Source organism: Puntigrus tetrazona, chromosome 18, assembly GCF_018831695.1.
Source record: "Puntigrus tetrazona isolate hp1 chromosome 18, ASM1883169v1, whole genome shotgun sequence".
Classification (NCBI taxonomy): Eukaryota; Metazoa; Chordata; class Actinopteri; order Cypriniformes; family Cyprinidae; genus Puntigrus; species Puntigrus tetrazona.
This window is the reverse complement of record NC_056716.1, coordinates 4,961,516-4,976,914: the sequence shown is the minus strand read 5'-3', so window position 1 is coordinate 4,976,914 and position 15,399 is coordinate 4,961,516. Positions and strand designations below refer to the sequence as shown.

General features: G+C 40.3%; 1 protein-coding gene across 1 annotated transcript; it reads left to right on the top strand.

Moving 5' to 3' along the window:
* Positions 1-4,241: 4,241 nt before the first annotated feature.
* On the top strand, positions 4,242-12,745 carry LOC122322934 (extracellular calcium-sensing receptor-like). Its single transcript, XM_043216542.1, has 5 exons — positions 4,242-4,287; positions 7,457-7,590; positions 7,700-7,927; positions 11,615-11,738; positions 11,844-12,745. Exons 1-5 carry the CDS (start codon positions 4,242-4,244, stop codon positions 12,743-12,745), a joined length of 1,434 nt encoding a protein of 477 aa, XP_043072477.1.
* The last annotated feature ends 2,654 nt before the right edge of the window (positions 12,746-15,399 follow it).

Genomic DNA, 15,399 nt, shown 5'->3' with positions numbered 1-15,399 from the left:
GGAACGGTTTGGCAGGTCTGGCTGGCTTGTGGGACTCCTGAGGCAGCTGACAGATAACGGTGGGCCAAGCGGACCACTGCCCGGGTGGTTGTGCAGGCAAAAACTCGGGTCTGGGAGGAGTTCGGGGAGGCCATGGAAAATGACTATCGGACGGCCTCAAATAGAGTTCCTGGCAAACCGCCCGATGCCTCAGAAAAGGGAAGCAATGCCCTGCCAACACCATATACAGTGCTGGTGGGAACCTGCAACCTCGACTGGGGATATTGTCGGGCGGTGGAAGGAATACTTTGAGGACCTCCTCAATCCCGCCAACACGTCTTCCACTGAGGAGCAGAGGCCGGGAAACAGGGGGACTCACCATCACCCTGGCTGAGGTCACTGAGGTTGTTGAGAAGCTCCTCGGTGGCAAGGCACCAGGGGACGAGATCCGCCCGAGTACTCTCAGGTCTCTGGATGTTGTAGGGCTGTCTTGGCTGACACGCCTGCAGCATCGCATGGACGCTGGGAAAGTACTCTCTGACTTGCAGACCGGGGGTGGTTCCTCTTTTTAAGAAGGGGGACCGGAGGTGTGCTCAACCATAGGGGATCACACTTCTCAGCCTCCCTGGGAAAGTCTATGCCAGGGTACTGGAGAGGAGAATCTGTCCGATAGCTGAACCTCAGTCAAGAGGAACAATGTGGCTTTCATTCCTGACATGGAACACTGGACCAGCTCTATACCCTCTTCAGGATGCTGGAGGGTTCCTGGGAGTTTGCCCAACCAGTCTACGTTTTGTGGATTTGGAGAAGGCATTCGACTGGGTTCCTCGTGGTGTCCTGTGGGGGGTGCTCTGGGAATATGGGGTAAGGGCCTTTGCTAAGGGCTGTCCGATCCCCGTATGATCAGAGCATTGCCGGCATTAAGTCAGACTTGTTTCAGTGTATGTTGGACTCCGACAGGCTGCCCTTTGTCACCGGTCCTGTTTATTATTTTTATGGACAGGATTTCTAGGCGCAGTCGGGGGCCGGAGGGGGTCTAGTTTGGTGACCTCAGGATAGCTTCTCTGCTTTTTGCTGATGATGTTGTTCTGTTGGCTGCATCTGGCCAAGACCTACAGTGTGTGCTGGGGCGGTTTGTAGCTGAGTGTGAAGTGGCAGGGATGAAAATCAGCACCTCCAAGTCTGAGGCCATGGTCCTCAGTCGGACAAGGGTGGCTTGCCCCCTTCAGGTTGGTGGGGAGCTCCTGCCTCAGGTGGAGGAGTTTAAGTATCTTGGGGTCTTGTTCACGAGTGAGGGAAGGATGGAACGAGAGATTGACAGACGGATTGGTGCAGCTTCTGCAGTAATGCGGTCGCTGTACTGGTCTGTCATGGTGAAGAAGGAGCTGAGCCGCAAGGCAAAGCTCTCAATTTACCAGTCGATCTCGCTCCTACTTCACCCATGGTCATGAGCCTTGGGTCATGACCGAAAGGATGAGATCCCGGATACAAGTGGCCAAAATGAGTTTCCTCCGTAGGGTGGCTGGGCGCCTCCCTTAAAGATAGGGTGAGGAGTTCAGTCACTGGAGGATCTCGGAGTAGACCCACTGCTCCTCCACATTGAGAGAGGCCAGCAGAGGTGGCTCGGGCATCTGTTCCGATGCCTCCCGACACCTCCCCGAAGTGCTGGAGGAAGTGTCTGGGGAGAGAGAAGTCTGGGCGTCCCTGCTTAGACTGTTGCCCCCGCGACCCGGCCCCAGATAAGCGGAAGAAAAAGAAAAAGAATTAACTATAATATTTCCTAGTTTCGACTTATCGTTCGTTAGGAGTCTGGGTCGCTTAGAGACCTTGTTTGGCCAGACTCACGACACATCTGGGCTAGTCCAGGTCTTAGTCAGAGGCTACCCCGTAGATCACTTACCTTAATGCAGCCATCTCCTCAACAGACTCAAAAACAGTAATTTTTATGCTCCTAAGTAATAGCATGCTAAGCCATTGTGTTTTGTCACTTTCCTTATATACTCAGACCAGACAAAGAGAGATCAAATGTAGTTGTATAAACCTTTTGGTGTTTAGGTTGCCATGCTCCAGTGTCACACCTGGCTGGGACACTTTCAGAGACCCAAAAGGAGGACACACTCCTTCTCAACAGAACACAGTTCTACCAAGTTCTTAATCTTCCCATAATATAAGTGATTACTGTGAAATTGAGACCAATTTACCAATCGCACTGAGACCTTTCAAATGAGACGAAACATGTGTGAAGAGTGAAGAACAATAGGTTCATAAGACACATGACATATAATGCCTTATTCCTAATTAACTTTAAACCCGAGTATTTTGGGCAGAAGGAGGGAAGCAGGAAGAGCAGAGGTGATGAGGGTGTCATAAAAGCAACAGGGGTGGTGTTGTTTACTCTATTTTTGAAGTCCTTTGTTCATTTGGAAATCCTTCTCAGAATAATCTTACTGCATTTACAGGTTTTGATTCACCTCCTTACAATTTGTCGACCTCCCACAAAAAATATCTGTAGGTACCCTCTTGGTGGAGGCCAGAGTGGGCAGGAGCAGAGATTTCATTGACAAAAACTTCAGCTTGACAGCTGGCAAAGGCTCAAATGGGCCCTGTTGTACTGTACTGCTCTCAGCACTAGAGACTTTGAGGGTGGAGGGAGACAGCCTTGACCCAACTCTTGCTGTAGAAAAGACAGCATAACTCTGATTGGAAATGTTCTGGGGTTTTCTTTTGAGAAGAACACCACTTGACAAACAGGTTCCATTTCAAAGCATAAGCATGTCTTATACATGACGGTCTCGCTGAAGCGATGGCATCAACTACCCCTTGGGGTAGGTCACCTAGAACCACCGCATCCTGTCCAGACCTCTGGAAAACCCATGTCTGGTACCTTTGACAGGATGAGGTGCCAAAGGGCACCATGTCTCAGTGTCTTCCTCCTAAACTGTTTGTGAGCTGTGCTTGAGTGTCTGAATGGCTTCCTGCTCAGGCCTGGTCCTCGATTCTCAGGATCAAAACTGCTTAACACACTAACTCAATCAACATAAAACATAGAACCATTTTGTCTGAGAGCACTAACGGACCAGATGTGCAGTGCAAATTTAACCCAGTCCAGTAATAATCGGTTATAAGATAAACACAAGCGTTTGATTTACATTCCAAATCTCACACTGAGAGGCTCCCCACATCTTCACAGCATGACCTCTATGACTGTACGTCAGCATGACCGTAAGGCAATCAGTATTCTCATTCCATCAATAGGTAACTGTTCCTGATACCTCCTGAAACAAAAGGCCATGTCTATTCACTGTGAGTGAATCACAAAGAGATTAGCCAGGATGATCGCCAACCCATTAGAAACACCAGGATTTTTCCAGACAAGACCTTGCTTTCGGTTCACCAGTTGGTCATGCAAAGAAACCTCAATCTCCTACTGAATGGTGCAAATTTCAAGATGTTAACGATAAGCTAAATCTCTGCTTTGATTAATTCTCTCAGGTTGCGATCTTAGGAATTAATAACAAATACTATGCTTGGACTTCAAACTTGGTAATCCTCACATCACCTGAATATTAGTTAAATGAACTCCAATTCCCATGTGCCCCATACCTAGGACTGATAACCTACCCACGTGTCTCTCTGTAAATGGTGCTTTAATTTGCACATTTTTTACCGACACTTACTGAAAGTTTATAAAAATAAAACAAAGAAACAGGAAAGATGAACTTCAGGGCAGGAAAAGAATTTGCAAAAGTTTGGTGGACTGGAAAAATGAACATTTAAACAAAAGACAACATGCAATTAGTGAGAATTGCAAGATACAAACTTGCAATTGCTACAAAAATAAGATTTGCGAGTTTATATCTCTATGACTGTATTTCTCACAACTGCAAGTTTATCAATCACATTTCTGTTTTTTTCTGAGAAAACTATTTATTGTATTTCTCTCAAGTTTTTTCATGGGTGCAGTTTATATATAGGTATGCATAAAACAACATTAACATTCAATACTAGACAAAGGAACAACTGAATAGACTAGAACTAAAGTAGGTGCGCTACTGTGAGGGGCAGACAGGTGAGGAGGATCAGCTACTTTGGACAAAGGTTAACTAACATAATGAAACACATGGATAAACATGAATGAAAACACAAAAAGTCCAAGACAACTAATAAGAATGGAAACATAGGAGAGTGGTAGTGGGTTTGAAACGGAAGAATGCAGTGGCAAACAGCAGGCAGGAAGGTAGGCAGAAGACCATGCAGATAGGATGGAGGGAGGATCTAGGAGAAGAATAAAGGAGCAGAAAGAGCCAGGTGGGCGACAGGCCAAGATGTAGCTGGAGAGAAGGAGGAGCCGGAGGGATGAAAAAATGAGGCACAGACTGAGGAGTGAGCCCTGGGTGGGGTATGGTGGTATAGCGGGTTATGACTGAAAATGCGGAGTGGAGCTGCTAGTCTATGGACCGAGGCAGAGTCCAGGATTTAGAGTGTCGAGGTGGAGGCAAGGGATCCCCAGAGCTACGACATCTATTGAGATTAGCAGACTTGCTATCACGCTGCACTGATGGCTGCCAAGAAACAGGGAAGGCGATGGAGAGGACTGATCAAGGAGTTGAAATGGTGTGGGCCACTTCTATCACTGTAAGCACCAACGTCAGGGGAACACCCCCTCCAGTCATTGTAGTGCTGATATGTTATTCAGGGCAGACAGTTATTTCCAGGTGGGCAGACTGTCATTTCCAGGTAGGCGGACAGTTCAAGATAGACAGACAGTTTAAATACAACCTCTGTGGTTGTTTCAGGACAGGTAGACAGTTCAGGACAGACAAAAAGGTTTAAAGGATGGCAAAGAAAGGGCTTATCAACATACAAATCTAAATTGAAGTGTATTAAGTGCACCCTGCACAATTATAAAACAAACTCACTACTATTATTAAGCTCAAACAGCGACATGAGCATGTAGCAAGTAGCATGAGCTAAAACCTCCAGTTCTGATGGACACTGGTGACGCTTTATGAGCCTGATCAATGCTATAGTTTATCTCTGTAGCACATACAGGACATACAGAGTTACCTAGTTCTCAGGTGCACTGTCTAGGTCAAATAGCCTACTTAAGTTATGCATTTGGTTTGAGATAATAGGAATGCATATCCAGTTTAGTAATTTTTTACAACATTTAAAGGTCAAATATTTAACATTTCTGGAGTTTTTTTTACACCACTGTAAATTTTGAAAATACCCTATGAAATATTAAAATTTTCTCTGAAATTCTGTGTTGTGTATCTGGTTATCAAATGAAGGCATAAAACATTAATTTACTTTATCTTTCAATTATTGAAAATTAAACTTTTTGGGGGGAATAAACAAAATGGCATTTACTATTAGGAATTAAACAATAGTAATATATTTCTGCTGCATAATAGTTTGCATTGTTGACATTACTTCAGCATTTTCCAATCTCAAAAACAGAGACCCCAGAGAGAAAAAAAAAAGAGAAAAAACACTGCAGACACTGTTTTAGTGTTAAGCAAAACTAAGCAAATCTAAGCAAAACAGAGACTTTGAAAATGATGGGATGGTTCACTCTGCAATATTAATTTATGCAAAATTGGCTAATTAAGTAATTTATTTGTTTATTTATTTATTTTTTTGTACTGCCCTTCAAAGGCTACATGTATATATGTTTCCTGGAAAATAAAAATAAGTTCAAATATCCTGGTGTTCGAATTGTAAAAGTTCTCCATCTGGAGCATTTAAATATTTTGTAGTATTTGTGTGAAAAGATGGATCTCAAAATAAAACAGCCATTGTTGGAAATAATTTACAGATTGAGATTACACCTGTAGTGTATGCATAAATTCACTGCATTAATCACCTCCATTAAATGGCACAAGTAGGTTATCTGTTAGCACACGTATGTGTCAGAGCACTTTTACATTATAGTACCTTATGTCAACTTCAGAAAATTACCCTTAAATCTGTCAAACAAATCAGTCCTGCCCTATGATGTCACTGGCTGTTCATCCATACTAATTATGCATATAAAAATTCAAGTGCTGTATCAAGTCATTTGGCAGCCACAGCTGAGCTCAACATCTGAGATGCTTCTCTTTTTACATACTTTTGCTTTTTGCAGCAACTTCAAACCAAAGCAGGTAACTCCATTTGCCGATTGATGGGAGACCCTAAGTACCCACTATTTTCCAAGGATGGAGACATAACAATTAAGCACTTTTTCCAGTCCACAGCAAAGAAACTTTATCTTCATTTATGTTTACAAAAACCTCAGCTATTATCATGCTCAAGGTTTGTTAAAATTTAAATATTTTTGCAGATAATGTACTTACTGTTTTTTACTGTTTACGATATAGGGGCAGAGGAAAGTAAAGTAAATGCAAATTATATTCTTCACTTTTCCAATTGATGTATCTGTTTGTTAATTTAATTGCTATTTAGCCAATTGATTTAAAATGTAATTTCATAGTGTGAATCTGAGAGATTTTCGACTGGCTCAAATGACGATCTTTGCCATTGAGGAGATTAATAGAAGTAAACATTTGCTCCCAAATGTTTCTATTGGTTATCAAATCTATGATACCTGTGGTTCAAGACTGTCTACCATAAGTGCTATTATGGCATTATTGAATGGTCAAGTGTATGCTGCAGGAAATAGATGCAATGGACAGTTTCCAATACATGCTATCATAGGAGAAACAGAATCTTTAGCCACAGTGATTCTGTCCAGAACTACGGACCTTTAAAATTCCAGTGGTAAGGAATAACTATACAGCTTATTCAATACAATGAAGTGTTTTGATGACTGTTTCATGTATTTATTTTTTTACCTTTTGTTTTGTTTTCTCTTAGATAAGTCACTCAGCTTCAAGCACTGTCTCAGTGATAGGAAAGATTACCCCTATTTCTTTAGGACCATGGCTAGTGATTACCACCAAAGCAGAGCACTTGCATACATTGTCAAACATTTAGGCTGGTCTTGGATTGAGCTGTGAACAGTGACAATGATTATGGAAACTATGGAATGGCTATATTTCTAAAATTAGCCCAAGAAGAGGGAATTTGTGTGGAGTACTCTGTGAAATTCTCCTAACAGAGACAGAAAACTCAAGAAAGTGGTAGACACAATTAAAAAGGCACAGCAAAAGTGATTGTTGCATTTGCTTCACTTCTTGAGATGGGCTTACTTGTTGATGAATTAATTATTCAGAACATTACAGGCCTCCAAATGATTGGTGTGAAATCATGGATAACTGTTAAGGGTTTGATTACTCCAAACAGTTTCCATGTCCTGGGAGGTTCACTGGGGTTTGCAGTGAGAAAAAGTGATATTGAAGGTTTTTCAGATTATGTCACAAAAGCATTCTGGGAAACCACTTTAACATGCTTACAGACTGGGGAAATTCTTTCTCAGTATGCACTAAGTTGCAGCATATATGAGGATCTGCTTGCATTAAAAACCACAAAGAAGATGTGCCTGAGCAAAGATTTCTAAGCTATGTTTACAAAGCAATTTATGCTGTGGCTCATTCACTACACAATCTACTTAAGTGTAAAGAACAAGAAAGTTGTGAAAAAGGCCTGACAATACAACCACAGCAGGTAAAAGATAAAAGACAGATTGTTTGAAAGGGAGACAAAGAGGGAACATACATCTCAATGATTAACGCTTCTTTTCTCTCGTACACACACATACATTTGATTTAACTAGGTGGTTGAGGCCCTGAAAAAGGTTCATTTCATCTTAAATACAGGGGATAGTGTATGGTTTGACAACACTGGTGGAGCAGTAGCCCAATATGAAGTTGTCAATTGGCAGCAGAATTCAGATGGATCCATCGAATTTAAATCAGTAGGATACTATGACGCCTCACTTCCCCCTGACCAGCGCTTTCTTCTCAACACTGAAAACATAATCTGGGCTGGAGGACAGCTGGAGGTAACTAGTCACTATTCAAAATAGTTTAGTTTTGTGTGCTGTATAACTATAATTTGGTCTAAAATATGCTTTTAGTTATGAGTTAAACCTTTGCTATTCAATTCATCAACATGAGCTAGGAGATCACATAACTTTATTATCTTAAACGAGAAAAACAAGAAGTAATGATACATGGCTAACAACTTTTTAACAATATTTATGCATTTATCTTATGGCAGTTAGTATAGTTAGACATTCTAGTAATTAAGTCTGTTAACTTTTTTTTTTTTTTTTTACAGTAACTGAAAAAAAATCACATTTTACCTGCTTATATAAGGTCCCTCACTGTCCTGGACTATGACTGTTTTTTAAAAACTTTAACACATTTTAAACACATTATTGACATTATTTTTAATCTTTATACACATACTTCAAACTTGGCAGGCCACTATTTTTACAGCTACATTATTATCCCAGCCGCAATTAATCATTATATATACACACCTACAAATGATTAAGCATATAAATCATTGATTTGTTGTTTTAAACACATGCACACAAAGATTATTTCACACAGGACTTAACTTAGTGCGATGCATAACAAATCTTTAGATGCACCCATAACAACAAAATACAATACTTTAACCTTTTCTAAAAAGATGTATGCGCAAACAGTTTTGACTATCATTTCTTTCAAGTCTGCTCGTTTAATATAATTTTACCACAGTTGTCAGCATTTTTTTTTCTGGTAGTGGTATTATGTATGTGAAAAAAAATCTAATTAAAGCCTCCACTACATATATTCTGGCACCCATCATCACAGCAAGATGATATTGTAAGCTGCTGGTGTCACAGAATGTCTGCTGTTTTGAACTGGCTGCCTCCGGTTTTTGCTTTGTTTTGTCTCCAGCTTGTGTGAAGTGATTGTAACATCTGCCCTAAAAGTGGACAAAACAAGTAGCTTGTTGATGTTTCAGTCATGGGGAGAACTGCTTATTATCAATATAATGATGCATTTAAAAGTTAATGACCAAATAGATGTTTATAGAAGTTCACATTGCTGTTGGAGATTAAATATCACAAAACAATTGTGGCAGGGTGAAAAAACACACGGCAAGATAGAGCTCAAAATAAATACCCCAGAGGGTGGATTTATTAGAAATGATAACAAATACAAGTGAGAATGATAGTCCCAAGACGTGACAGGTGCTGCAGTGCTCTCCAGATTCTCGTAGTCGTTGTGGTGCAGTGAGTCCGTGCTTTGGGGTGGTGGCTGATCGGTCACATGCTGTTGTCTGCGAAACGCAAGAAATAGGATATTACTGTTAGCTTGTACGGAGTTCATACTCACCCCTCTGGTGTGCCTTGTGGCCTTTTCAAGTCAGAGGGGAATCGCAGCTGCAACCGATCAGCCTGTGATGAGTGAACCCAGGTGCACACACACACACACACATGCACATATATATATATATATATATATATATATATATATATATATATATATATATATATATATATATATATATATATATATACACACACACACACATACATACAGTATATATAAAATTATACAGATCCACACTTCAAAAAACCTGAAAAACCTATGCAGGGTGAGTAAATATTAAGTGCATGGTTCACCCAGAAGTAAATATTTGCTGTTAATTCACCCTCAGGCCATCTTACATGTAAGCAACTTTTTTCTTCTGTAGAAAAGTAATGATTTTAACTAAAATTGGTCCTTGGTGATAAGCTGGTGATATGCAAGTTAACCAAGTGCTTGAATGAAGGTGTGAAATTAACAAATTTAACTCAACATGAAAGAACTAGCTAATGGAAATTAAACAGATTTCCCTGTTTGCCTGAGGCTTGGATTATATGGATTCTAAATGTTAATAATAACTTTTCTAATATTATTTCACTTTATAAAACCTAAACATTTTGTTGGAGTATTATTTTTGTATTCCATGCATGTATGTATGTAGCCATTTTTTATTTAAAAAAAGACCTCACTTTTCGTTAAAAAAATTACTGTACTGAAGAACAAAACGTCACCCAGCATCTTGGATGGCCTCAGGATGAGAAAATTAATGGCAAATGTAATTAATTTTTTGGTAAACTATCACTTTAAGGAGACAGTCTACTAAAAAGTTCATTAAATTCAGTTGACATGACATTGCAGAGTTACTTATAGTTGTCTTATAGAATGTCTAAAATGAACTATCAAAATAAAGTGTTACAACTAGTGCTAATCCTAGCTTTACACAATGTATGCAAGCTGAAAGAACAATTTAAATAGTTGGCATCATTTTGGAGTTTTTTATGAATGCATTAATATAAGATATCAGACAGAGTTTTACTCAGGGCCCCCAGAAGTCCAGTAGGGAAACTGCTTGCCACTTTAACTTAACTTTAACTTGCCACTTAACACTTTAACTGTTTCATATTGGGAGCCCCTATCACCCCTGATAATTTTTACTAGAAAAAGCCAACTAGAACTGTAGAATTGGATCTTGTGCAGCATTACCCAGACATTTAGTCAGTACTCATCAGTACTCATTTAGAATTGTTCTTTGGAACAAAGTGATTTGTCTGGGACTTTCACATTTCTTTTCATTTTCTTTCTTATATACACCAATAAGTGTATGAGAGTTCCCCTGTGTGCTTACACAAACAGCTAGAAACATTTTCAGAAGACAACTCTCTAACAAGGGAGTTCCTTTAATTTTTTTTATGTACTTTTTTTTTTGCTTGTATATTTTTAATATGGTCGATAAGACACTCATGATTGCTGCTGAAGTTTGGACCATGACCAGCTTTGGTGGATGGTTTTTATGCACTTCTTGTAAGAGCCTGGCAATGGAAACATTGTAGTCGCAACCTTCATCCTTTTCCACATATAAAGTTACCTCAGTTACTCCCTGTCCTGGTTCGTGTGCTACTAGGCAGCAAGGCCTTTGCTCAGCTCAGCTCACATGCAGAGGTTCCCTCCCGAACAAGTATTGAGGCATTTAGTAAGCAGATGTATCCAACATATGTATATCAGAGTCCTGGATACGATGTTGACCTCAAGTTACTGGCTCTGTGAAGTTATCATCCAGGGTAAGCATGTGTCAGTTTGGATGGACAACATAGCAATTATGACATTTATTAATGCAGTTAATTCCTGTGCTGCTGTTGCAACTTGGCTGGAATCTTTTTTTTTTTTTTTTTGAGTCAGTAAAGACAGAAGTCAATGCAGGCCAATCGTATCAACTCATTCATAACCAACTCAAAAAGCAGATGTGCTTTAAAAAATTGAAATTCTATCATCATTTACATACCTTTAAGTAGTTCCAAACCTGTATGAATTTCTTTGTTCTAGAGAACACAAAGCAAGATGCTTTGAACTTCCATGAATGTCAATGGTGACCCAAAACTTGGTTACAATTTTTTTTCAAAATATCTAACTTTTGACGACTGTTGTTGTCTGAAAAAAGAAAGTTATATACATCTAGAATTGTTTAGAGATTAATTGCAACTATTCCTTTTTCTACGTCAGAACTTATGAAATGTCTGCCTATACTATTTTTGGTAATGTTTATTGCACCCTACCTCCAAAATATGATTTGACTGTTAAATTTACATAATTTTAATTCATAGTCAATATTAAATTAATCTTCATTCTTCAGATTCAATATAAATATTTGAATATATAAACACATGTAGAAGCCAAGGTCCGTGTGCAGTGAGAGCTGTCCTCCCGGTACAAGGAAGGCTGCACAGAAAGGAAGACCTATCTGCTGTTATGACTGTATTCCATGTGCAGAAGGAGAAATCAGTAATGAGACAGGTAACTTTCAACCCATTTCACAGTTTCAAATAAAAATTTCCCTTATTTTTGTCTGATAAAATTGCTCCCTTTGTCTCTAACTAGTCATTTTGACATCCTTTCTAGATTCAAATAACTGCAAGCAGTGTCCAGGGGAATACTGGTCTAATGTTGAGAAAAATGAATGCGTGCTAAAGGCTGTGGAGTTTCTGTCCTTTACAGAAGTTATGGGTATAGTGTTAGTCATATTCTCACTGCTTGGGGTTGGATTAACTGTGCTGGTGGCCACCCTGTTTTACAGAAAGAAGGATACCCCCATAGTAAAAGCCAACAACTCAGAGCTGAGTTTCCTGCTGCTCTTCTCATTGACTTTGTGTTTCCTCTGTTCACTTACTTTCATTGGTCGGCCCACAGAGTGGTCCTGCATGTTGCGTCACACAGCATTTGGGATCACTTTTGTTCTCTGTATCTCCTGTGTTTTGGGAAAAACACTAGTGGTGTTAATGGCCTTCAGGGCTACACTTCCAGGAAGTAATGTCATGAAATGGTTTGGGCCTCTTCAACAGAGACTCAGTGTTCTTTCCTTTACACTTATACAGGTTCTTATCTGTGTGATATGGCTAACAATATCACCTCCATTTCCCCACAAAAATATGAAATATTACAAGGAAAAGATAATTCTTGAGTGCAGTTTGGGTTCTACAATAGGTTTTTGGGCTGTGCTGGGTTATATTGGCCTACTGGCTATTTTGTGCTTCATTCTGGCTTTCCTGGCTCGCACACTGCCTGATAACTTTAATGAAGCCAAATTAATCACATTCAGTATGCTCATATTTTGTGCTGTATGGATCACATTCATACCAGCTTATGTCACCTCTCCAGGAAAATTTACTGTAGCTGTGGAGATATTTGCCATTTTAGCTTCAAGCTTTGGTTTGTTACTTTGCATATTTGCACCTAAATTTTATATAATTCTGCTTAAGCCTGAACAAAATACAAAGCAACGTGTTATTGGAAGAATACAATGAAGTTCTGTGATTCATAAAATTAAAAAAAAATGCCACACAAATTATTAAAGACAGAACAACTTTATTCTGAACACAGACTTTTAATAGACTACATTTAAGTAACTGATACAGCAATGCAATCTTGTGAGTTTGGTTCTACCATGTACATACCATGTGTTTGCATTGACATTGAAATGTATAACAGTAACATGCTGAAAGTGTCTGAACAACTTTATAGATGTACAAATGTGCACAAACCCTTATTTATAAATACCGAATCTGTGGAATGTTTTGATTCTTTGAGTTCAATTTAATGGCATTATGCTTATCACATTAAAAGAATGTAATTTTGTTTTGTAATTTTTCTGCTGTCAATTTGTTTTGAAATATTTCTTAATGCTAAAGTATATTGCTGTAATCGTTTAACCATTACTTATGGTAAACCACAGAGAGAGTTAAGATTGAATGAGTTCAAACAAAGGGGCAGACAACAATATGGGCAGGAAGGATGACCACTGAGACTGTTTGAGATGGCAGCAGACTTGAGCACAGTGGCGGCAGATCTAGAGGAAGGATTAGGCAGGAAAACAGGCACAATGTAGCTTGAGGTGAATTTCAGAAGTCCGCACTGTTGAGACTATTTCACTCAAACGGCTCTTTACCAGGAAGGATCAACTCAAAGCGAAATAAAACACAAGACAGGTTTTTATGGATTTTAAGGCTTGCAAAGATTGCTGTCGATTGCAAGCGGGAGAGAAGCAGGTTTCTCCTTAACATCCCTTTTGCCTCCAGACGGATCTCAGTCCGCCTGAGGCCGGGGGCCGGGCAGGCCCCGCCTTCTGCCTCCTTCCCCCTGCTTTGCCTCCTCCTGCTTTGCCTCCTCCAAGCTCAGTTTGCAAGTCACTTTATTTATAGAGGAAAGGACAAGATACAGTAAATGAAAACAATTGGCCACATTTCTTGTGCGTCAGAATCTTCACTCCTTCAGATTCTTCCGGTGGCCCTATCAGTATTCTACGGAGGCCATGTTATGACCAAGAATCAAACTGAAACTAAAAGGCCACAGGTGCATAACTGTCAACATTTAACTCCAACATTCCGTTCTCATCAGGCTGACAAAGCCTGGCACCCGATGGAAGCTGTAACTGAAGGATCAAAGTTGCAAAATGTCAATACATAACCCTAACAGCACCAGTAAAGCCATCATGTAAGGACTCACAGAACCAGAGACTTGAGAGTTGCTTCGAGGTAGTAAGAGGTACAGTATATTTGGTACACAAAATAGATGACCGAAAGAGAAACTCTCATTCATCACTGAATTAGCTATATGTAAAAGAAATGTCTCCAGGTTATGAATATAATTATGGTTCCTTGAGGAATCGAGACACTGCGCCCAAAATTCTATGGGAACACCTCCTGCATGACCATGCTCTGAATCCGCTGTAGAATCCGCAAAAACAGATGAAGGTAGAGGGGGTGGATCAACCCGCAGCGTTGCAGATGTCCAATACAAGGGCACCTGCCAAATTGGACTTTGAGGTCGCCATTCTCCTTGTGGAGTGAGCCTTGATTCCCATCCATGAGGGGAGACCAGAGGACTAATAGCAAGTCGAGATTGTCTCAACAATCCATCAACTGATGGTCTGCCTAATGCAGGCTGACCTGTCTTTGGAGGACCAACATACACAAGAGCAATTGGCCCGATCTTCTCCACAAGGCTGCCTTGTAAGGGTCTCATGTAAAGCAGGCCAGAGGGTATCAAGTTGGATGCAGCTGATATCAGACCCAGCATCTTCTGAAACTGCTTGACAGTGAGTGACTGCCCTTCTCTCACTTTCTTGACTGAGAATCAACTCAACTCGAGCAGGAGACATTCGTTCTTGCATCGTGGTCGAATCTCATACCATGCCTAGATAATTGGTCCTCTGAGCCGGAGAAAGCACACTCTTTTTGGTGTTCAGGCTTAACCCCAAACATCTGATATGATCTAGAACGAAATCTGGATGTCAGATCCTTCGCCTCCGACTGAGCCTTCTCAGGGAATAACAGCCATTCATTCCATCACCAGAGCCTGCTCAGTGGGTGTAACTGTAAGGAGGTGAATCAAAACCTGTAAATGCCATAAGACTACTCTGAGAAGGGATATCCAAAGGAACAAAAGGACTTCAAAAAGAGAGTAAACAACACCACCCCCCCCTGTTGCTTTTATGACACCCTCCTCACCTCTACTCTTCCTGCTTCCCCTTCTTCTGCCCAAAAGACTTGGTTTAAAGTTCATTATCAATAAGGCATTATATGTCATTTGTCTTATGAACCTATTGTTCTTCACTTTCATGTTTGGTCTCATTTGAAAGGTCTCAGTGCGATTGGTGAATTGGTCTCAATTTCACAGTAATTACTTATATTATGGAGAAGATTAAGAACGGTGTTCTGTTGAGGAGGAGGTGTGTCCTCCTTTGGGTCTCTGAAAGTGTTCCAACCAGGTGTGACACTGGAGCACGGGAAACCTAAACACCAAAAGGTTTATACAACTACATTTGGGATCTCTTTGTCTGGTCTGAGTATAAGGAAAGTGACAAAACACAACAAGGCGCAATTCTGTAGCCAGATCGGCCCGTAGTGTGGTGTGTGTCCCCATACACCGCACTATGTACTTTTTAAAGACCAGGTAGAAT